Genomic DNA, 24,516 nt, shown 5'->3' with positions numbered 1-24,516 from the left:
TATTATCTGTGTAACAAAATAAAACAAATGACTTCACGGGCAGCGGAACAAACAGTGCGAGCGATGTGATCGGGCAGAGTCTGATAAGTTTTTTCCTGCGGTTACTCACAGTGTCACGGACACTAACTTCAAACAGCGCGAATGATTTAAGCCATACCTTCACCGTCACTGAGGGTAAAGAATAGTGTGAGGAAGAAAGGTCCTTACAGCTGGCATAGATACAAACGCAGGAAAGCATGAACCTCATCTCACACCTTCCTTTCTTTCATGTACTTCCCCTAATAAGCTGGTATTTTGATTCCTGGATTCCTGGCAAGCTGCCCTGTTTGCAATTCAAAGAGTTTTCAACAAGAGCATCTGTTTGGGTATTATCATAAACCTGCATGCACCCCCACCCTTCAACTCCCAACTCCCCCCCTTTTCCTCCCTCCCTTTGCTACCGCTCTACTCTTTCCTCAGCCGTGTGCACTTGCATGTTTGTGGAAAAGGGGTGGAGAGGGTGGGTGATGGTGGGGTGGGGGGGGCTTTTCCTTGACCCACAGAGTCAATGATACATAAGCCACATGACCAGCTAGATCATACACACACACAGAGGGACACACACGCCGACAGACAGACCTGCAAGCTGACTTCCAGCACATTCACAGCTCCACTGAACTTGGCTCAAGCTGACATTTTTCTGACAGAAGAAAAGAAGAAACACACAGACGCACACCTCCGTGGGAGAGCTCAGATAAAGACGTGCCTTCAGTCTTGGAGTGGCGCTGTCACACACACTGATATACAAATACGCATTTAGACAAATACACAGGCACAGTTAGGGAGCCACCACACACATATTCCCACAAATTGACACACTCACTTCTCACACACACACACAGGGGAGCAAACAGTCTCTCTCTCTTTCTTGCTCGCTCAGCTGCTCTCTCTCCCCCTCTCCCTCTCTCTCTCTCTTCCTCCCATCCACACACACACACACACACCACTACAGTATATCAGCGAGTGACTAGCGGAGAGCCAGAGGGGAGTGCAGAAATGAATGTGAAGATCCTGACGCTGGTGATTGTGCTCTTGGTGTCTCTGCTGTGTTCTGCCAGTGCTGGTGAGTACAGGAGCGGCCAGCCTCATCGCTGGTCGTCTCGCTCTGCTTTCTATTTCTCTCTCTGTTTGCCTTGTGCTCGTGCAGGCATCTGTAGTTGATCAGTTACCCGGCATGGTTAGCCTTGTGTGGGCTCTAAAAGGCAGGAATATCAGCACCTGGCTGTATACAGTACTGCACTGCAGTGGTTATACTGTCTGCTATTGTGCTGCCATGGCTTTTTATGGTAAACTTAAATGTGGTTTCCAGCTTATGTTGATCATTTTCCCTCCCTGCCTCACCTTGATGTAAGCTTGTAAGACTTGGAGATGAAATATTAAGAGGCTTTTGTTGATGGACATTCATGTGTGGAGCTATGCCTGAGTGATAGATAATGCTGGATGTATGGGTGATTGTTGTGGCTGTTATGAAATGTAAGATATGCATGGCACATGTTTTGTAAGGTGGAGTGAATCAGATTCATTTATGGCTTGAGGTATTCCATCTGACCCAAGTGCTATATGATTATTACATGACTGTGGTTGTGCAGCAGGGCAACACAGCACCTATATATGCGTGCTTGCCTCCTGTGGTGATGATAATGAGGACTGTAATTGTTGTATGCATCGATAAGGGGAACACAGATCCCAGATGCATGGATCGTCTCCTGAGGGGCTCGGGCTTGATGCCTTGTCACAGTAAATTTCCGTAAAGTGCTGCTGCGTCTCTGGAGCCATTGTTGGACTAGATATCAATTCCAGTGTCGATGTAAAATGTCTAATATTTGGAACAAAAACATTAACTTGGAACAATTATAAAGGGGCTGGGCATATTCTCTCTTAAGGCTCATGGGAGTAAACGGGTTTTGAGAAATGTGGCTGGGGGGTTTAGTTTAGAGAGCGAAGGGCAGTCTGCAGATGTGATGCAGGTAACATTGTGGTGTGAAAAAACAACAGTAAGGCCTGTGTAAATGTCTGGGCCATTTTTGGGATTATCACCTACCCACCAACTACAGCGGCTTAGACACACAGACACACTGTGTTTATATTTATTACATGAGGAAGATGCTGTATAAGATGAAGACAATATAAGATGTAGCATAGACTATGATTGAAATAAGCCGTATACTCTTCACATTGGAAGATATAGACCTAGGAATATATAGTGTACAATGCTGTAAAGACTATATGTTGCTAGGTGCTGTGGTTGTAAGATGCTGTGTAGACTTTATGGTTGATGCTGTCCACTCTGTATCGATCCACGGCCACAGCACTCACAGTTCCCATGCTTCTCAGCAAATTCGTTACAGCGACATGCTATTTTTGTCTGAGGCTCTCAGTACATGAGTAAATCAGAAGCAATTATCTAGCATCATGGTCAGTGTCGTTTTTCACGCCCTGCGTGTGGCTAAGCATGTTCCACGCCTGAGAGCCCACCGTGCTACACCAGCGACGGGGAAAACAAGGCTGCTGTGCCTCAGGCTTTCATGGAAGCTTATCCTTCTCAACGTTGTTCAAGTCATGCCGCTTATGTGCCTCTCTGTTCCCTGGCTGCTACTGTAGTACCAGAGCTCCATTGACATAGAGGAAGAGAGAGAAAGGGAGTGAAGGAGAGGAGGGGATGCAAGTGTGTTGCGGCGTTGATGGGTGTGGGGAGGGATGCTAGCTGGAGTGTGTCTGCGTAGCACAAGCCTCTGCTACAGTATGCGCTGTCGCGGGAAGGTGTCGGAAGAGGCTCTGCATGTAGGCAGTGGGTGTGAAGCCTTTCATCTTGAGACAAACGCTTTTCTAGTTCAGTGGGCTTTCTCTCTCAGGCATCTGTGTGTGGACATGTGTGTCTGAGAAAGAAGATGCACAGAGTGAGACAGAGACAGCATGTGTGTGTGCACTTGCAGGAATCAATAACTATAGAGCTGAATTTGACTGCTATAGGGTGGGGAAGTGTGCATGATTGCATTTATGGATGTATTTGCATATTAGCAAGAAGTCCTAGTGCAACAGGCAATTCAACTACAACAACCTAATACTACTTACCATATTCATTCAGTACACTAAAAGAGCTGCTGTGGCCTTCTCTATGTAATATTAGCATCCTTTAGCAGCGCACTTCAATTACCCATCCTTGAAAAGCACTCTGGCTCAAGAGTGGGCTCCAGCTTTAGACATGTGTTATCCATAATTCATCCCGAGACCGATCACTCTTCCTCCCTGTGTAACTCTTAAGACTGGAATATAAACAGTCTCAAAACATTTTCGTGTCTGTCACAGCCTCTTAAAAGATATCAAAGCTTCCTTTTTCTCTGCCATGGAAACACCCTGACAATCTTCACCTAGGGATGCACAGGATAAAAACAATAGCAGCTGGCTCAGACACGCACACGCACACACACACACACACACACACACACACACACACACACACACACACACACACACACACACACGGTGTAATTGTGAGGCCTGGGTTGCACAGGTGAGCCAGTTGTGAGTGTGAGTGGGGCACGAGGCCCAGATCAGAGCCATTATCTGGCAGAGAAATCGTCTGTTTTGGAAGGTGCTGATTTTTTGAGAGCTGTCAGCAGTGCTATTATTCTGTATTAAATGTTGATGTATTGTTGGGGCTGGCTGCACCATCATGCATGCATACTGTACTATAGCCCGCCTCGTTCACATGCTCAAGTGTCAAAGTAAAGCCAAAACGAGGAGGGCTACAATACATGCAGCCATTCATTAAGGCACTTAGAGGCATACAATGGGGTGTGACTATTTCGTTAATAACATACATGGATGTAAACCCCCCGTAACCAGGAAGCTTTATATCATAATGCCGGGTTTTTCTAATGTTAAGAAGGTGTTTGCGCCTGTGGACGTAATTATGGTGGTTGTAGAGAGAACAAAAGCAGATAAACCTTTCCAGATTTCCAGGCATAACTTAATAACAGTGGGCAAACATTTGTGTCAAAGGGGGAGCGGTAGAAAGGTTATTACGGGATTATGGAGAATCACAGAGCCTTTTCCTTTCTTTTTCTTTTTTTTGAGGCACAGGAGCTTTCGAGGACCAGCTGGGTTTATGTCACGGACACACAGACACACACACAGACACATAGACACACATACACAGAGGGGTCAGATGAAATCTGTTTCATGAGGAACCTGGATTTCCACTTCATGCAGCATTACGAGGGAAATAGAGCCAGCAGCCTGAGGCAACAGTGGAGTTTATCTGCTGCAGACGACACACACACACACACACACGCGCACACACACACACACACACACACACACACACACACACACACACACACACACACACACACACACACACACTAAACGCTCTATGAGTTGTGTTTGGGATGTGAGTAAAGAGGGATTTGTTATCCTTTTGTTGCTTTGTCTCTTGTTTAGCCTTTTAAATCGTAGCATTAGGCTTAAGGGCGTTAAACAGTATATAATCTGAGATGATATAAATGTGTCAGCTTGCTATGTCGTCAGTACTGGTAGCTAACTCTTTGATATTTCTTGCTATATTATGCCATTTTCACATCCTATTGTTTAGCCAAGGGGGAATTATATCTGACAGCAACAATATCTCCCACTTGGCGAAAGAAATAACTACAGTAATTTCAACAAACCGCAGGATATATTTAATAAAATCCAATATTAACACAAATACAATCAATTTAGCTCATTTAAAAAAGAGTAAACGTTATACACAGTTTGCATCTGGTTTCACTTTAAATGGTGCGACTACAAGGTTAGCAGTGTCGGTAGCCATCTTGGAAGAATGATTGAACGCTCCTTAGTCGGTTATGTTATCTTTTAACAATTTCTCAAACCAAATATTTATTTTGTGATACCTGTAGCAACATAATATTTTATCCTTAGCGCCCAGCCCTATAGGGTTCATAATATGCAACTCAGTGTAGCTGTTACTAAGTTTCAATGAGGAGGTTTTTGAAAAAGGCTTTCTGTGATAAATCGCTTCACATCTGTATAATATCATCCAAAGTGAGCTTGGTGAATGGCACTCACAATTGCTCTGGAGTGGGTGGGAGTTAAGGAAGAGATTTAGTGAAAAATCATAACTCATTTGGTAGGGATATAAGCTAACCTTTGGGCTAACACTCCCTAGAGAGCTCAGCTGTTGAAGACTTTGGCATATGTGACTGCTGGGCTGCTGTAATGTAATTCAGAACCCTTTGAATGAATAAATCTACTCACTTACATCTTCCCTTGAGAACGAATGCAGTGAATGGAAAAAAAGCTAAAGTGGGAGTAAAAGACAGGGACAGAAAAAGAAAAGGGACAGAAAAATAAAAGGGCGGACAGGAAGAGAGGCTATCTGGAAGCTGAGAGGTTGTGTAAGCTTTCCACGGAGGAGGAAGTCACGTCAACATCCAAAACCTCACAGCTGGTGATCCAGAGTGTCTTTACTAAGTCACATGTGGAATAATGACACTTCTTGGCTGTAAGGGAAAAGTCTGCTCAGCTAAATATGCAAAATTACTTATATTACTTAAATATACAATTCTGACTCCATTCTGACTCCTTATGTATATATGTCTGTTGCGGTCCAGACCCCCTTCTGAGAGCACAAACTGAAGGTTTGCGGTGTGGGAGGGGGGGGGGCCCTGTGTTAACCAGACCTCATGTGATCACCAGACCTTATCCTCAGGCCCAGGGCGCTTCTTACAACTTAATCAGAGCCAGATATTCTCAAAAACTGCTCTGTTTTCCACTAGTGACCAATATTAAAGTGATTTATGACTCTCTTTTTGAACATTAAGTGTTACATTTATAGCGGTAGTCCCGGCAGATCAGATTCCTGATCAAGATCTGAGTGGACATTTTTATTAACGGGCTGTCAGACCGCAGGATAAATATTGTGGTCTTTAGGAATGCAGGTGCTTTAATTATTTTCATGCTCAATTTGTGGTAACCCAGAATGAGAAAATACGCCTTCTGTGTATTGCTTTGGAGATTTCATTTGTGGTACGTATTCATAATTGCAGCAACTAAAACATTATGTAGGAGTAGAAGTGAATTACTCTGGAGAATCAAATAAATATGGTTTAGGGTTTTATCACTATTAATGTGAAACTAATATTGGCGCCATCATGGATCAGTGAGATTTCATATAATTCATGGCTAAAAGCTCTGCACAGCTGGCTGTTGTTAGGCAGTTTGAAATCAGACGAGGGATTTCATTGCTGTGAAGATGGCAGTGTGGATTGGTGCTATGGAGGGTGTAGAGGGACTTAGTAGGTTTGGGGTTCATTTATTGACGCCTCCACTGGGATCTGCCTAAACTCCAAGCCTTAGGCAACAGGATGTGCACGACATTTCATTCTCAGAGTATTATAGGATGTTGTGGTGCACCTCATGAGGTTTCAAACTGTCATGCACCTTATGGTCTCGCCTTTAATTGAAATGCTTCAAAGTTTACGATCTCTTCCGTCTTCCACAGAACTGGGGTTATTATGTGACAACATAGAAATCACGCTTTATTTCTCACAATCGCTTTGTCTTTGATCACAAATGTAACTTTTCCTGGGAGACTTATTCACACATACAGGTCCACGCTTAAACATTGGTCAATCAAATGATCTGCCACTGACTAATAGCGTGGATCTCCCCACAGACTGTTTCTAGATCAGGCCTCTCGCTGTGTCCCTCTGGCTCTGTTCAGAGGAAGCCCTGCTCCCAGGGCTCCTTGAACATGAAGAGATGTTTGTAAAAACAGACAAGCAAAACAAGATATGGAATTCATAACCATGCTACAACATCAGGAAAACAGATCATTCTAACAGCTGAGGAAAACCTTGTAAATGCAGAGGGCCAATAAAACCCCAACTTTAGCTCACCTGCAGCAGAGCAGCTGAACCTGTCTGTAAAAATCTTCATGAATCTTATTTTTTCACTAAATACAAGTGACAGAATTGCCTATTATGTTTCATTGCATAACCTTTAGCCAAAGGTGCTTATTTCCTGCACGCCATATGCTCAGTACACAATTCTGTTTTAGCAGACACTTTTGTGTAGCATATATTTGCCATAGCGTGATGTCAATATCTCAAATATTGATACCCTTTGTTGAGTTAATCTATCTAATGTGATAGAGCCATTGCTTTGTAATCTTTAGTTTGGTTGAGAGGTAACACAGTCTGATGCAATGTTGCTGCTATTTTCCTTTAATAGTACAGTATATGCTATAGGGAGAAACAATGGTCCCCTCAGGCTTTAAACGCTGCAGTGAACCCTGCGCAGTGACTTTTCTCTCCCTCTCTCTCTTTCTCCCACATAAAAAATTGGAGAAGGCATGCAGGTTCACAGCATGGGGGAGTGATGACACAGGAGAGGGTGGGGGCTGTGTTTCACATATGATTAGCGTGCCCATGGAAACGGATGGTTGGAGGATCCCTTTGCCCTTGACATGCAATCTCTTGAGATTAGGGCAACGGTCGGTAGCCTTACCTACCTACTGTACCTGAAACGGAAACAGCCACACCAGCATCTCTCCTGCTAATGCCCTCAGTTTTGACACTCCTTGAGGAAAGTTGTGAAAATAAATCTTCTCTATGATTTATTTTGTGTTTGCTTCTCTGACTGCTCAGTAAGCGCCAACCTGCAAATAACCCTATAGCCACAAATTCACCCCTTCAACTGGAGTGGGATTGTGAATAAACCAACAGGCAGTCAAGTGGTGAGGGGAGTCAGTGGCTTTATTCGCCAGCTCAATGCTGCTGTCGGCCCTTTGAACTCACAGCGCTCTGATCATAGCAGAGTACGCAGTCTCACACCTCATCATTTCATACTCTCTAATTCAGGAGCATATACAGCACCACACTTCACAGGATGCTGGCTGACTCAAAGGGACATCTGCAGAAAGGCAGAAACTAGAGGGCTGCTTGTTTGTTTTTAATTTGTTCTGAACCTTCAGTGAGAGTTGGGGGGGGGGGGGGGGGTTGTTTCCAGAGCAGGGTGGACAAGGGGTTAAAATTGAAAGCTGCCGTAATGGGAGCAACTTTTCATCCACTTTGGTTTCCTCACAGGAGTTTGTATAGACAAAGCCAGCCTTCAACTCAGCCACAAGCCTAGCATTATCACAGTACAACAATGCTGCATATCAAACAGTTCCCCACAGAAATAAAGGAAAGTCCTCACGACTAAACAAAACAACCCCCCCCCCCCCCCCCCCCCCACAAATAGGAACACTCAGACCCCAAGTGTGGTGGCCAACAGAGGAGGTTGAAAACATCGCAGTCACAGTCAGGGGTTCAGACTGTGTGCAGTGAAATCTGTAAATTGAGAACCTGGTCGATTTTAGCTGACAATGTCGTTCTTTTTGCTCCAAACTGAGCGCCTTTCATGGTGGCTGCCATGGTAACGTGGTCTGAAAGTCGGCATGCAATTGGTACCAGTTTCTGCCAAGGCCCAGACTTACTGGTAGGCATGCGATAAGCAGCGTTTCCGACACTATGTGTTGGATTGTGAAAGCTGAACAACAAGGGATTGCCTCCTTCGTTAGGCACCGTTCCATATGTGCAGGATGAATGTGTGGGGAGGCTATCAGGCGGCAAGCAAATCCCCAGTACGATGCTGTAGCAGTGATGGGGTTTATTCTAGGTTAAAAGACTGTTTGGCTTGTATCTAGCACAATTAACACATCTCATCCATGGCTAAATAATCCTGATCCCCTAATGTGCTTATGCAGTGGGAAGCATCTCTGCTCATGACATGTCCCTGTCTGGCTGTGTGGGTTAGTATGTCTGTGGTGATGGTATGCTATAGAGGGATTCATTAGCTAAAGCTTCTTTTAGTGAATGAAGGAGGGAGGCACACGATGGAGACAGCAGGCCTGCTCCTCCAACGTCATGGTAATAACCATGGCTACACACACTAGGGTATTTATTCTTCCTCTCCAATACTAACAAAAATATTGCTCTGTTACCCATAAGGATAACACACACACACATAATAAGCCACAATTATCTCCCATATAGATACAAACGTTTTTAATACTGTGCAAGTCTTTGGTTTGTTTTTGCAATAGAAACCCGATCCACCATTACATGGGAAATTGTTTTAAAGGAATGCTGTAGTAGTTTCACAAATGTATAAACAACTATGCATATCGGCAACTCATAGCTACGTATATGTGATTATGACATCTCAAAAAGAGGGCAAGTTTTAACTCTGGCTCAGATTTAGTCTAATCATAGTGTTACATTCACATTATCTTAGCTTAGCTTTTGTTCATAAAGCAAAGTATTGGATATATAACATTTTTGACTAGATTAAACGTTATTGAGACATTTCACTGCAAAACTCAACCGTAGTGGTGGTGCAAGTCTAAAAACATCCCAGGCACCTGTGAAAGAAAGCACTTATCCAGCTTTGATCATTTATGATGTTTCTGATGCTAAAATATGAAAGTAGAATCACATTCCGGGCACATGTGGTTAACTCCTCTCATTCATGGGCACTAACCCGTTCATATTCTCCCAGCGGTTTGTTTACACATCAAGATACATCTGTACAAACTGCAGTGAGCAAGATTTATGATGGTGCCGAGTTGTCAGACAAGTGATGCAGGGACAGCAAAGAAACAAGGAGGAGAGATTAAATGTTTTTGAGACGCTCAGCCAACCGAGAAAACGGATCAATAAGAATGCACACAATTGATTCATAATCAGTGTGACTGTGAGTGATGAGCAAGACGAGTAAACAAACAGATAAGATTCAAGAGGACAGCAAAATCAATTGTCGGTGACACAGAGAAAATTACACACAGCAAGGATTACATTTTGGTGGCCATGCTTGACTGTGCATGTTTACATTGGATGCAACAGTTTCTAAACTTAGCTCTCTGCTTACTTGTTGCAACAGTTAAGACTCACAGGCTGGTATAGTTTAAGCTCTTGTGTCATAGTGGCAGAAAAACCATTATGCTGTGGCTGCATTTACAAGTGCAGACATTTGTAAATGTGGTCGTTTTGGCAGCCGATAAACACAAATCAGCTTTACAACTATTAATAAGCAGCTCTGGCCCATTTGCCATGCTGTCTGTGTTCTTGCATTGACACACAGCGCTGTGATATACTGTCTGCTCTTGCCAGCCGTGAGGGCAGTTGATGAACTTGGCATTAAACCAGAGGACAGCCATTTCTCTTCTCTGACTGGATGGACAAGTGCTGGAAGATGTATTTCTCTCCAGGCTCCACTGATGGACTCTTTGCAGCATCAACAGGGATAAGCTGTCAGTATTCAGCTTTCCGCTGGGCCATAATAAGATGGAGAGCAGTCCATTTGAAAAACACAACATAACAGATATCACCTCAGGAGGTGGTGGTGAAACTAGGGCGTGGAATCAGGGAGCAGCCAACCAGCTATTCATCATTAGTCTGGAGACTGGCCAGTTTGTGACACTGTCAACTATCCTCCTCTATGCCTGACCACTTCTACACGCTCCTCTCCTACTATATCCTGTTTAAGGAGGAGGCAGAGGGTAGTAGCAATAACCAGGCATTCCTGAAATTCCTCCTTTATTAAACTTTAATTGGGGAATTACCAAGTGGGGGAAAACGTGTTCAGATTTGATGGAAAGAAGGCAAAAGCAGGGCTCCAAGGTCATCAGAAGTATATAAGACACCTATTATTGTAAGACATATGTTATCCTGCCATTTTACTGTTTTACCAGCTAAACATAAACATGTGAATCTCTCATGGGAAAAGATCAAATGGGATACTACAGAGACTGGATCCAATTTCAGAGCAATACGATAGCAGAGATATCTTTGTTTACAGAGATGAAATATGCATTAACAAATGATAAATCTGCCATGAAAACAATCAAAAGGTATTATCCAGATGCAACAGATGCTGCCATATTCAATTTATCTGAGTTCCTCTACAGATGGGTAGAGATACGAAGCTAGATGTTGCTGTATGTCATATATGTCATGCCAAGATGCTTTCCCTACAGGCTGCAAGAGTTAATCTATACTGCCAGTGTTATCACTGGGGCCCGGCTTATTTTTAGCAGCTTTCATTACACTTTTCTATCCTGTAGCCTGATTGGATGGGTTGAGATTCGTCAGGAGAATCATGAGATGTTCTTCCTTTAAACCACAGTGCCGAGCAGTGGCTGACAGCTTGCAATGGCAGGAGACATCTAAATTGTCTCATTATGGACCTGGGTTATGACAGCCTGAGCCACCCTGTGAGTTGTGTGAGCCAAGATGCAATTACTTTACCATCTTGCATTGCAGTGTGCGTGTGTATGTGCATCCTAAACTAGATATCGTTCAAACATCAGCTGCTGTTGGCCGATGTGTAGCACTGTTGTTACTGCAGGGATCACTGGGAGACATTTAAGGTGTCAGCATGCTTTAACCAAAGTGCTTGTTGAATGGTCAAACAGAGTCTGAAACCCAAACCCCACACCTAACCAAAGTTTGAATTGGGGGGGTTTGCATCCGACAGGTTATGTAACTTTACAAAACCAACAATTTGACAATCCCGCTAACTTCATGTAGCAGTCGGACGGGTATGTGGAGGGTAGAAATTAGTAGAGCTTTACCCAAATCAGAATTATTTTTTACTCCAATCGGATGTACCTGTTTAATACCAAGATTAGACTATTTGTTTATTTTTGTCTAAATGCATTGAGTTTCATTGATGATTTTGACTACATTAACATAGTCAAAGGCGGCCCTCCACAGTCTCCGAATGAACTGAAAATATGTTTACACTTCTCAATGGGTGGGGTCCACACAGTCTGCCTGTGGGATTACATTTGGACCTCCGCTCGTAGTGATGAAGGATCCCCTCGTCCGGACCTGTGGCACCGACGTGTTGGCAACCCACCGACCCATCTTGAAATCTGGAACCCGTCTTGTGTACCATGCTTTGTGGATGTGCCTTTTTTTGCTGCATCATCACCATTCATATCTACAGCCTACAGCACAGATTGTTTGCTAGAGTACAAATTGTTTGCTAGAGTACAAAGTTCTTCTTAGATTTAGCCTTTTAAACAGAAAAACACGGCTCCACTTGAAGAATTTGACCATTGAGCGGTCACTGACGGATGATTCGAATCTTTACCTTTCAGAGGGCATCCCTGGAGATTAGGCCCGATTTTAACTTCTCTCTTTAACTCATTTAAAAATGTTCAACCGAGTGCGACACAATGAATGTCTTCGAGGAGATTCTAACCAAAAATGTGTACCATATCCCGGTTTGAACAATGTCAGGCCTTCAACAGTGACAATTTGAAACAAGCTTAAACAACTTCTGACTTCAGACGTGGTCGTACCAAACGGCGTACAAACCAGTTTGTTTTTGAGCATACTGACTGCAGCCTTGTGTTTCTCTATATTTCTATGTTCTCTCCATCTAAATGCTGCCGGTGTTTCAGGGGTGAGAAGAAACAGGCCCCCCCATAATGCTCAAACACAGAGTGTATTCACATTCAACCCCCTGGATTTGAAAGAAATGAGCTGAAAGCCTTCAGAATGTGTCAAAGTCCCTCATTCACAGTGTATCTGGAACAATAACAAAAGGATAATGCACAGATTAGTGCTCCTCGGGGCAAAGATGGGCTTTAGATGTGGAAATATGCAACAGAGACTTTCCCTCCTGCAAATGAATTAGCCCACTGTTCACTCACAAATATAGTGTGTAATGTGCTTGCAGAAGAAGATTAGTGTGGCTGTGGAACTTGAGATGTCTGGCATTTCAGGGATATACATCGAAAACATTCAACAAGCTGTCTTGCTCAGTTGTGCAGTTGGCCATTATTCAAACTTGAAGGCTGGAAACACTTCTATTTGCCTCTTTTTCTATTGAGAGTTGCTCTTTTTAAAAGGTCTTTCATATGCCACAGCTGAAGGTCAATAATTAAGAGAGGCTGCAGAGACTTTTCCTCCTAATGGTGTTTTGAATTCTGCTCTTGAAGAAAGCTGCCCTCAATTCAAACAAGTTGATCTTGGCTATTAGAGTCTGAGTGTTTTGAATGCAGTAGAAGGGTTTTAGAGACCGTGTTTTAACGCCGTGCCTTGTTCACATAACAGCTTACATAGACACTAACTGATGCAAACAATCCTAAGGAACCAGGGATCATAGCATCATCATGGCTTTTGTAAGCTGCACAAGTGCTCTCCTCAGTATACTTGCCGCTTTTCTAAACCTCTGCAGTCGACTAGCTGACTTATCATAAGCCATGTCCTCACCCGAGCCCTCGTAAAACGGAGGAAGGTCATTCTCTTGGGAATTCAAAAAATGGTGCCAGTGTCTCTGAGGAGAAGGGACGGGAATGTCATGACCCCGTGTGAGTGATGTCAATCAGCTTTTTGACCAAAAAAAAGAAGCTGGGCTTTGTATTTTCTTTTGAGAGAAAGGGGTTAGCTTGGCTTCTGAAGACGCCGTAGAAATGCAGAATGGATCATAGGACATAATATTCATTTTAAAATTAAAAAGGTGTGCGGCTAAAGGGGTTCTCCATTAAGTTAATTGAAAAAATAACCCTGACAATGTCATTGGGGATATCTTGTTCTTGAGACTTAATTTGTTCTACAAACTAGAGGTGTGTCATTTGGATGAAGGGATTATTTAGGAGGCGGGGAGTTGCATTTTGGGAAATGTAGCATTTAGTTTTGGGAGTTTGACCCATACTTTGGAATTGAAGTCAGTCAACCTCTGTTGTGTCAATTGTGAGTCTCTTGTGAGTCCTCCAAACTTTATGGCAGTCAACTGCTAAATAACTGGAGTACCTTTTTTAATACATATACTATACATATACAGCTCCATTAACTTACATTCTTTATGAGATAAATAAAGGTTTATGTACATTTAGTTGTTGGCGTCACTGTATAAGTAATACATACAATGATTCGCCACTGAGATATTCAAACACTCTAACATGCCTTAATAAAAAGTCATGCTCTTTTTTTACTCAAATTGTATCGGACTTAATAACTGGCTGTAGTGTGAAAGATCTGCCATGTTAAATATCCGATTAAACGTAAAGATATTACTGCAAAACAAAAACAAAATTTAAATCTGGATTTCCAAGAGGAGATCTTTTTCGTTTGCGATAGGTTGAAAGGTCATAGAGACACTTATGGTAGACCAAATCATTTGGAAAAGAGGGGCTTAAGGGGATCAGGCCACACTTATTGAGAGATGACTGAGAACATCTGGGATCGCTCTCACACACACACATGTACTCACACACACCTAACATTCACACACATTCTCACAAAGACACGGCGCTATTAAACTCATCTCTAATCTTGGATCAAACACTGCCACAGGATGCACCTCCACAAGGTCTGGTGCTGTGCGCCGTTTTGTAATCTTGAGGGAGAGTGACAGAGACATGAGACACGAGGGTTTGGGTTTCTCGTCTTTCTGCTGTGCTTCGGTTCCAGCGCGCTGACTTGATGAACTACAATGCTGGGTGGGCTTAAAGAGGCCCACACACTCTCACACACACTTATCTATACATGTCTCTTGTTTCCTCATCCATTACCACTGTGATCCCTCTTTGGATTTGGCCACACATTTTCATAGACACTGATGGACTAAGCTGATAATCAAAATGTGATACTCTGGGTGAGAAGAGGCTGTGAAATGCCATTTACTGGCGAGGTCATCTAATTGGTCTCTCCTCTGTGTGTGTCCTCCAGGTCCCATGGCCTCCACAGAACATGGCAGAGGGCTGGAAGAGGCGGCTAGAGTAAGAAAAATGGTCCAGCAAAACCCTGCGAGGGGCGGCCAGACCCACAGACCAGCTGGATGGAAGAGGAGACGCCCACGGCCACGTCTTTCCCACAAGGGGCCCATGCCGTTCTAGAGCAAGGTGAGTTTATATAGCAGTCAGAGGTGAAAAGACGCTTGTTAGGTTTTGTTTGGAAAAGCGTGCGATCAAACCTGTGATAAAACGGTCAGTAAAAAGTGGATTCTCGTGAAAAGGTATGTGCCTATGTTTGCTGCATCAGTCCAACTTTCTGTCAAGTCAGAGCTACTTGTTCCTCGAGAGAATATGAGCAAAAGCACTTCCCGATATATTTAATCATATCTGCTGACTGGTGAGGAAACACAATATAAGAGGAATATGTTGAGTCCTAAAATACTTTATTGGCAGAATCAGTTGGGATGTTTTTCGATGACGAATGGGAAACTCAAACTCTTTCAGGAACACTGGAAACTCTGCAGCCCAACTCAACTCCAACACAAGGATGTTATTGTTGGCACTGAAAATAAGTGCATGTCTTAATAGATTATTGGACTTTAGCCTACCCGCTTGCATGCCTTCGTAGTACGAGAGGTTGTTTTTAAGGCTACGTCATTTATTTCCTCATGTGGGAAACAGTTATACTTAGAAATGTAACCTTTGAGTCAATTCAGCTAGCATAAATCTTTTCTCTCCATCTCATTAAGTATATGAAACCCCCTTTTTCCAAAGATAACACTTTGTAGAGTTGGGTTTCCTCACGGCACCGCTTTTCTCTTGAAATAATGTTTAACTTGCTGTGAAGTAAAACAAGTCTTTGTGTGAAAAGTCTTTCATCCAATATCAGAGACAATATTTTACTTATCACCTTTTCACAGTCTGATTTTCTTTTCTGAACCAAAACAAACTGTATTTCTATAAAAACAGATCAAGCTTCACTGAGAAACTACTGCAGCTAATTAAACAAGGTGACCAAATTTACAGTATATAAAGATTAAAACTTCTTTGCACTTGTTAATGATAGCACATCTGTGTGAATAGAAAGCAACAGCATATCAAACCTGCATTAACAAGCGCGGGACCCATTCCCATGTCTCTCAGATGCTGAGAGAGACAGGGAAACTCGACAAGACACAATATCCCTGCAGGAGGTGCCGACCATACAACGCTGACCTGCATAGGGTCGCCATAAATTAAAGCCGTAGTGAGAGGAGGCTGCAGCCAGAGAGTGTCAAGGCATGGTTAATCAGTTTTAAGGAAAAGGGATCAAAGCTTTAGAAGTTTGGAAGCTCCTTTCTCTCAAGCAGCCGCAGAGGTTTTACAATCTATAGCAAATTTTTGATCATTATGTTTTTTTTGTATTTTTGAAAAGGTTAGACTTCTTTAGAACTCACTCCTGCTTTCAATACGGGACTCTACAGGCTCAGCACAAAGGTGAAAACAATGAGTAGGAACCGAGCCAGGGCAGTCTGCACTTGAAGGACGACATGGGTACTCCAACTTTCCTCGGTCTGCCAATAAAATGTGAGAATCCTCTGCAAGTTGAGTGTTCAGCTTTCAGTGTTCATTGCCAGAAAACTGGCCACAAATACGGAGAGCTTCAGGAAGTTGTGAAGCTCTCTAAAAGTGAACGGCTCAGTGAGTCACAATGCTGTCTTTGCAAACACCTCTTAAACCACAACACGCTGACGATTTCCTTTTTTTTGTCTGCTTCCCACTCCAGCTCCTCTCATTCTTGCTAAGTTCGTAGTTCAACTCATTCAATGGTTTCTTCACATACCATGCCAATTTACCCCAACCTGACCTCAGTGGGAATCAGGCTGTCCCAAGCCCCCCATGAAGTGCGCCAGGCTTTAAAGCAAATTTTCATAGTGGGCAAACCGTTGAATTACAATTTTCCATGTCAGTCTTGTGAAGCCGTGCGGCCCAAAAACACTTTTTATATACTTACATTGGGAATGAAACGTCTGTAAATCAACTTCCCAGTACGAACACTTGAAAATCCCTTTTTAAATCATTAGGTCCTTAAAGTTGTTAAATGCGCTAATAGCCCAATTCAGAGTTATTTTCCCAGCTCCATTCATGCGACTGAGCCGAGACCAGCCGGGATTTAAGGAAAACGCAAGTGTGCATGTTCTATGGGCCCCATGAACGCGGAAGAACGCTGGAAGATCCGGGTCATTTTATACTTTCATAAAAATGAACGGGGGTCCACCTCCAACGCTGTATCCAGTTCTTTTAATACATCATGGGCTGTCCGTTAGCAGTGTTTTAGTGATAATGCTACCAACAGACACTGAGTAAATGATCCAAGGAGTTCAACTTCTTCACAGTTCAGTCCTAGTTTGTTCTTTATGCCTCTGTATGAAGTATTCTGACTGAAGGAATTAATTTTTCTCTGGCATCAACACATCCGACAGCCTTCTAAAAGCTTTGAAAGGCTGTGTTCTTCCTCGTGTGTCCTGCTCTTTTCTTCAGTTCGTGCTGATGATGGGAAAAACACCTTCTGGAAGCAGCTGGAGATGCATTTTGTTTGATCAAAGCTAGAGTTCAATGGAGACATCCAGCTAAGGGCTGGGGAGACTCAGGCAGACAGACTGTATGTGGATGTCATTATTGCCCTGAACTTAATTACTGCGCTGTTAAAGTAGAGACTAAGAACAATGATTGACTTGACGTTGTCTGTCCATCAACTCTACGTGTTTTAGCGACATCTCCCCATTTCAATGTCAAAAGCAGCTCATCTTTTATTCCCTAAAACACCTGAGGCTAAGTTTGACTTTTCATCATTACACATTCCAGATGTGAGAGAAGAAAGATGGAGAACCAGGTCCTCCTCTTTGTGCATCCCAGTAGACTCGGCTCCGAACGTGCTATTACGACTCTCGGATCTAAGCCGTGCCAGTCTAAAGGACGACAGGATATTAGAGATTTTAAAGCCGCAGGCAATTTATGAAAAACCCCTTGAGACCCTGAGTGTGAGTGAGCTCAGTGAACGAGTCTTTCATCAAAACAATGTAGAGCATGTGTGCAACTCTTCCCATACACTCACTCTGTGATGTAGTGCGACTTCAAGGGGCTGCTGCACTGAGATCATACCGTAGACCAAAAAAGCACAAAGGACGACAACAAACAACAACTCAATGGAGATTAGATATACGGATCATCAGTTCCCGGGGCATTACAAGACCACAGAAATATGCCATCTTGAAACAGGAGCAGGATCTTATCAGTGAATGAACCTTGTTGTCATACAACAAAGCTTACTGTACTACTCATCAGAAATCTTGGGAAATTATCACAGAACAGGAGCAGATAAAAGGCGAGGGAAGATAAAAGATTTCCTCATTGTTAAGGAGTGATTTAAAGCCCCGAGCGTAGTATAAGGTTGTGCTTGTGTTTTTTCTACAGCAAGATATACGAATGTTTTTCTTACTCACTGTCGCACTTTTCCATCAAAGACCGTGAAATCCAGCTGGAACATGTCTGGGATAACCCTTTCTTCACTGTTTTCTAGTTAGTGAAAGATAACATATAACACATTGAAAGCTCTAGGAGAAACTCCCTAAAGGGTTTCCTTATTGGAGAGGAAATTGAAATGTCTGCAGGACTCATGAAAGGATTTTTAGACAACAAAAAAAAACACATGCTGATGGCATTTTCTCTGTGTTGTTTTTCTGTTTTGCAGGCACTGCTTTGAGCGCCCTCCCCCAGGTTCTGATTTCTATGCTCTTCCTTTGCCTTGGGGGGCCTTGCAACGAAGGGCCTACGCTTGCCCAGCCTGAAGAGTGATGTCCATAGCACCTGCTGGTTCTTCAAGCAACTCTGTCCACAAAAAAATCAGGACAAGCCGCTCACCCTCAGCTCTAGGAGGATTTGGGGGCAGAGAAGGGGGGTGGGGGGGGTATGGAGCCCGAGCGATCAGACTCTATTTCTCTGTCTCTCTCTTTCTCTTACTCTCACTCCCTCACTACTTATCTATCTCTGTCTTCTCCCAAGTGTTTTATTTTTATTTTTTTTCTATCATTTGCTTAATAGAGCCCAATCATAGAGATCTCCCTGAGTGTCTCACACACTTTGCATGACATGTGGTAGAGAGGGAGCCCGGTCAAAACAATCTGAGTCTTAAAGCATCTGTCACTTCTCCACGGTGTGGTATTCCCATCTCTCAGATCCAAGGTTACTGCAGCCGCTGATTTCATTGCTGTGTAGCTACTTAACGGCTTTACTAGCGGGAGAGGGCACTGATAATGTGGAAGGGCAGGGTCAGTTTTAATAGTTGACAATATTAAGTTCACTTATGATACTTTGGATGTCTGCTGCGACAAGGAATTCAAAGTTTAAAATGGAAGAGTAAGACATTTGAATGACATTATATCCACTGCTTAATTATCATTATTAATGGTGCTTTGTACCTCCTAATGACAGTACGTCCACATGCAAAGTAAAGTCGGACTGAAAAGAGAGCACATATTGTCAAAACAATCTATTTAAGTGACAGAATAATTCCTTCATTTAGGAGATTCTTTAATCCAAAGCTATTTTGGTGTTTCTGAACTCATTAACACCTTGGGGGGGTTTACTGACGCGCTCAAGGTTACTGTAACATGTCCCACCTTGGATGAGTCCTTTGACCCCAAATCCCAATCTTGTCCCCAATCCCCAGCCTTCTCACCACACTGCTGCCCTGCGCAGCTGCTCTACACGACTGTTAACTGGCAGGGGGAGTCTGCTCCACCGACGGGCTGCCTTGCCTTTTAATGAAGTGCCAAATAATAACCTTCTCCACAATGCTGCCAGGAACGAAGGAATGAAAGGTTAGGGAGAAACACATTACCTCTTGTTTGAAGTCTTGATACACTGACACATTATGCATTTTAAATTTCTGCAAACAGAAATCCCACGTGAGACAATGTTAGCGAGGAGGACAGTTAAATTAGACCAAAAAAAAGAAAGCAAATATCAGCTCAGTTAATATGCCACCATGATCAGCCTACCACTAGTGCTCTGGCTGTTTTAATATTCAGCATAAGGCTGGTTTGACCCTCTGACCGAAATCTTTCACTAATGAAATGCTATGCCTTTCCATCATACTGGAATATATTACTGTTTATTTTTATTTCTGTGTTTAAGTAGTTTTATTTCTTTTTTTCTCAGGGTGCTGTGATAGAGGCTTGTACTAGAGCAGTCTATTTTGTGCATTTATTTAACAAAACACAAACATACAGTACATTTAAAGCTTATATGAGCATATTTTCGTATATTTCCTTACTCTCCCTGTATGTATTCACCAATATAGCCATGTATCCTGATTCAGTCCTTTCTAGTCATGATCCTTACCCTACATTACGTTGGGTACAGTTGCCTTTCTAGTCTGCCCTACCACAGCACAGGTGGTCGTGGCTTTGATCATTACGCTCATTAAATCCTGGAGTTAATCTTTCTCAGATGGATCTCCCCAAGGCTGGCCGGGCCACTTAGTCTGAGCTCATTGATAGATTGGTTTAGACTGAAACCACACCCTTCCCCCTTTTACAATCCTCAAACCCATGCTGATTCAGTGTGTAACCATGTAACATATTAGGACTGTAACCTGTAGAGCAGCCACCTTGCAATCGTTCGTTGTGTATTCGGTGTGCGGCGCAACTTCCTAGTTGTTGTTTTTTTCACTCGGACTTTAGGTGAAAATCTCATTTCAATCCACTGCGGTTCAATCAGCACATACTCCTATTTCAAGGTAGTTTTGACCACATTAGCAACTGGCAGGTTAACCTAGATTTCCAACACCTTTTCCCTCTCGCCATGTCTCATGCAAATATTATAATAAAAAGCAGAGTCTTCTCAGTCCCAGCATGAGAAACTTTTATTAAGAGAGCATCTGAAATCACAGTGGTAATCCACCCAGCCAAGATCACCTTGATTAAAAATGTATTAAATCCTAGGGCACTGTGAAGAGTAATAATTTCAGTTCCACCATTATTTTTTCATACCCTCTCAGACAGAGATGTAGATTTCATTAATGCTCCACGGGAGTGAGACAGCTTTGCTCAGGATGTCTCATGTATTATTGGGGAAGATAGTAGGAAGATATGAGCTGGGGATAGAAGTTCAAAGCCGCTGGAGTTTGGATGCTGGAAGTAGACTGGGTCATGACAAGGGGTTCAAATCAATATTTCCCCATCTCAGAAGTTATTGTTACGGAGCCGAGCAACGTCTGTATCCGCACTGTTCTTCATGAATGTATCCTCACCATCTGCACCAGCCATGCTGCCCTTTCAGAGACCAGAGCAAACCAATGTTTATGTAAAATACTCTTTTCAATATTGTTCTGGTTATCAGTTGAATCCAAAAAAATCAAAAGCCAAATATCCCACTGATCCAAAGCCTCCGGTGTCAACTAGTCCCAACTAATAGACGTGGCTTTGCTCCAAGACTTCTCCAGTATGGGTTCGCAAGGCTGCACTTTTGCAATTCCATTATGCTGCTGGAAAAATACACCCTGAAAACAAGAGTCTCTTGGTATGGAATGGTTTTCCAGTGTATTGTGACAATTTTTTTGTCTGATTCTTGTCTAGCTGGTTGTCCAAAGCTTACTTTTTGAAAACAGTGTGAAAAGCTGTATCTTTTGTGGTTGTAACAAAATAGAAAAGTAGTCTGCAGCACAATATGTCGTGGACACGTGAAAGCTTTCAGGCATTCTTTTCTTGTAGATCATAGCCCACAGCCCTCCCCTGCACATCAGGTTAATGGGCCTTGTGGTGTGGAAGGACAAGCACGTCCAGGCTCAAACTGAAATGGTAAACCAATACATTATGCTGGGGGAGCAAAACCATTTTCCTTAATGGTCTTTTCCAGCAAGGCTTACACAAGAGAAACGATTCCTATCCTCTCAATGTTTCCTCTCCAGTTCCTCTTCTCTGTGACCATCACAAGGCCTGAGTAATGTTCCTATGCACTTGTTAGCATGTTTTCCTGGTAGAAAAATGTTTGTTCTGAGAACTTGCCCCTTTTGTGTTTAGTTCTTTTTGTCCAAAATGCATTTGGCTGGGAGTGTGTAAGGAGTGGGGATGAGCAGAGAGATAGATTTGTGTTACAGGTGGAGACGAGAATAAGCTAGCAGCAGGTTTTAAAATATTAGCTTAGCAATTTATCTCTGTTTCCTAATAGCTATAGACACAACCCCCACACAAAATGATCACAGGAAAACACAAGGTTTTTATGTTGTTTTGTTTTATCTTATTGTCATTATATACTCAGTTCTCTACCAGATTAAATTCCTTTAAAATGACACTGAAACATTTCACTCATTGTGGAAATGCAAACAGAGTTGGCACGCAACACATTCCATGATTTTACCTTGTGAATCTCTAAGCCCATCAAACTGTATCATGTTGGCCTTCAGAGTGGGTGTCTGCAAGATCAAGTGGCTGATATTCAATCCAATGCATTCACACATTTCCACCGGCTGGGCAATCCAAAGCATAACTAGATTTTATCTCCCATGGGAAATGACTAAGATCTGTCATTATCTTGGAGCCTCAAAATGAGACTTCCTACACCCAGAATAGCACAGGCCCCTCCTGCCTTGATTGCGACACATTCTCCATCTAACCACTGTGTCCAAGATCAGCTACATTCAGAACGATCTGAGGAGAGATGCAGTCTGTAGGCTTACACGCCATCGCAACAGTGTTACTAGGTCTCAAGCAGATACCATTTAAAAGACAATGTATTACTCCTGAAACTTATATTCTGTTTATGGTGTGTGCTCATATTACTCACCAGGCCAAATGTACAGTCCCTGTCTCTGTTTTGATGTTGAACTGGGCAAAAATAAATGACATAAATAAATAAATAAAACAAGTGTATCAGAAATGGTTGAAATACTGTGTACATATTTGAACTTTTGGTTTCTAATTTATAAAAGATAAGCTTTAGCTCTTGGAGTACTTATTTTATTTTTTCCTTTCATGCGTAGCTTTGTGTTTTTATTTTCTATTTCTGTAAAGTGTGTAAATATATCTTTATGATAATAAGTAATATTAAAAATCTTATTTTAAGAAAACACTGTGTCATGTCTTTCTTGTTAGATATTGAAAATGAAATACATCTTAAGAGTGTACAGCCATGTACACCGTGGGGCAAAGCGGTACAATGCTAACATGCTGATGTTTAGCAGGTGATGTTTACCAGTCTCAGTTTAGCATGTTAGCTAGTATTTGATATTTGAGCTGACGATGGTGCTAAATAGAAAGGTGTTCAATTCAAATTCAACCTGACGGGGACATGAATTGTCTGCATCAAATATTTTGTCAATCCATCCAAAAACCTGTAGAGACCTTTCACTTAAAGCTACAAATGCAAACCTCATGTTGGTGATAGAGGAAATGTCAGGGGATCACCAAAATATGTATTATTTATCCTCTGGGAAGCATGAATGTCTGTACAAAATGTCATATAAATCCTTGTGACTGTTGTTGAGACATTTCACAAGAAAACTAAAATGTCAACCTGCCGGTGGCGCTACAGTTGGGGCCACGGGACCCCTTAAATCAGACGTCTTCATCCTCTCTGGACCATGACCATCAACTGTACAAAATTCCACGTCAATCCCTCAAATAGTTGAGATATTTCAGGCTAGACCAAAGTGTTGGACTGAACCACCAACCATCAAACCAACATTACCACCCTTAGAGCCACAAACAATAAGTTTAGTATATATCGTATATCAAGATACTGAACAACAGAAGTTAGATGCACAGTATAACAGTTAAAGTAGATTGAAATGTAAAGTATACATTCAGTAAAACTACACCTAAACATTGACGCAGCGTAGTGGCATCAACGAGCCAACTGTTTACTTTAAATGGGGAGCTCTAATCAGAAAACATCTAATTAGTCATTACTCAACAGATTTGTTCAGCTCCTGAAGATTTACTTACAAATATTCTACTTCGAGTCAGCCCAGATGTTTGTGTATTTTACTTTTGCGTAGCTGAACCTGGCCGGAAACTCTGCAGAAGACATGTTTACCTGACTGCCATGGCCATTAACCTTTACCTTCAGTTGAATCTTGTGTATAAATGAATTTGCTGAAGTATGCACATGTCTTTGTAAATGTAAATCAACTCCTCATCCATTAAGGAACACTTCAACAGTGACAGGTAGCCTTTCCAGAGCATATAGTGCATACTAAGCACGCTGCACATTAATGCAACGCAGCTGCTGAGCGTGCATGGAGACTATGGATATGTCTAAATATACTGAGATTCAGCGTGCATTAATGTCATATCTACAGACAATGGAGGCTCCTTCAGTCTTTACTGCTGGATAATCAAAATATTATTCAGCCGAGGTAAGCGCACTGTATCCACATTTATATGTCAGAATTTTTACGACACTGAGTAGCGGTGTTATAGCTATATATATATATATATATATATATATAGCTAATTTCTGACGAAACCACGCTGTAGCCGAGCTTCAAAACCGAGGTTAGTGGAAAGGCGCCTAATTCACATTTCTTTTTTTGCGACATTTCAAAAGTTAGCTTAACAATTTCTTTGTACATAGGATGTGTAAGGCTGGGCAATATATTGATATTATATCGACATTGTGATATAAGACCAGATATCGACTTACATGTCAGATATCGTAATATGGTATAAGTGTTGTCGTTTCTTGGTTTTAAAGGCTGCATT

At 42.4% G+C, this 24,516-nt stretch overlaps 1 protein-coding gene and 1 long non-coding RNA gene across 2 annotated transcripts in view; one reads left to right on the top strand and one right to left on the bottom strand.

Moving 5' to 3' along the window:
• Positions 1-24,516, bottom strand: part of LOC115014392 (uncharacterized) — a 55,791-nt gene that overhangs the window by 23,124 nt on the left and 8,151 nt on the right. The window lies entirely within an intron of this gene.
• apln (apelin) lies at positions 594-22,880 on the top strand. The gene is made up of 3 exons (XM_029441188.1): positions 594-1,102; positions 14,769-14,941; positions 18,504-22,880. The coding sequence occupies exons 1-2, from the start codon at positions 1,036-1,038 to the stop codon at positions 14,933-14,935; spliced, it is 234 nt and encodes a 77-aa protein (XP_029297048.1). The 5' UTR covers positions 594-1,035; the 3' UTR covers positions 14,936-14,941; positions 18,504-22,880.

This window comes from Cottoperca gobio, chromosome 10 (genome assembly GCF_900634415.1).
Source record: "Cottoperca gobio chromosome 10, fCotGob3.1, whole genome shotgun sequence".
NCBI classification, from domain to species: Eukaryota; Metazoa; Chordata; class Actinopteri; order Perciformes; family Bovichtidae; genus Cottoperca; species Cottoperca gobio.
The sequence above is the reverse complement of the archived record's forward strand: the minus strand, read 5'-3'. Positions and strand labels throughout refer to the sequence as shown.

What these genes read in the sequence shown, in the direction of transcription:
- apln (XM_029441188.1), top strand. Translation starts at nt 1,036, where the DNA reads ATGAATGTGAAGATCCTGACGCTGGTGATTGTGCTCTTGGTGTCTCTG. An exon ending in GCTGTGTTCTGCCAGTGCTG is followed by an intron (nt 1,103 to 14,768) that starts GTGAGTACAGGA and finishes TGTGTCCTCCAG; the next exon opens with GTCCCATGGCCTCCACAGAA.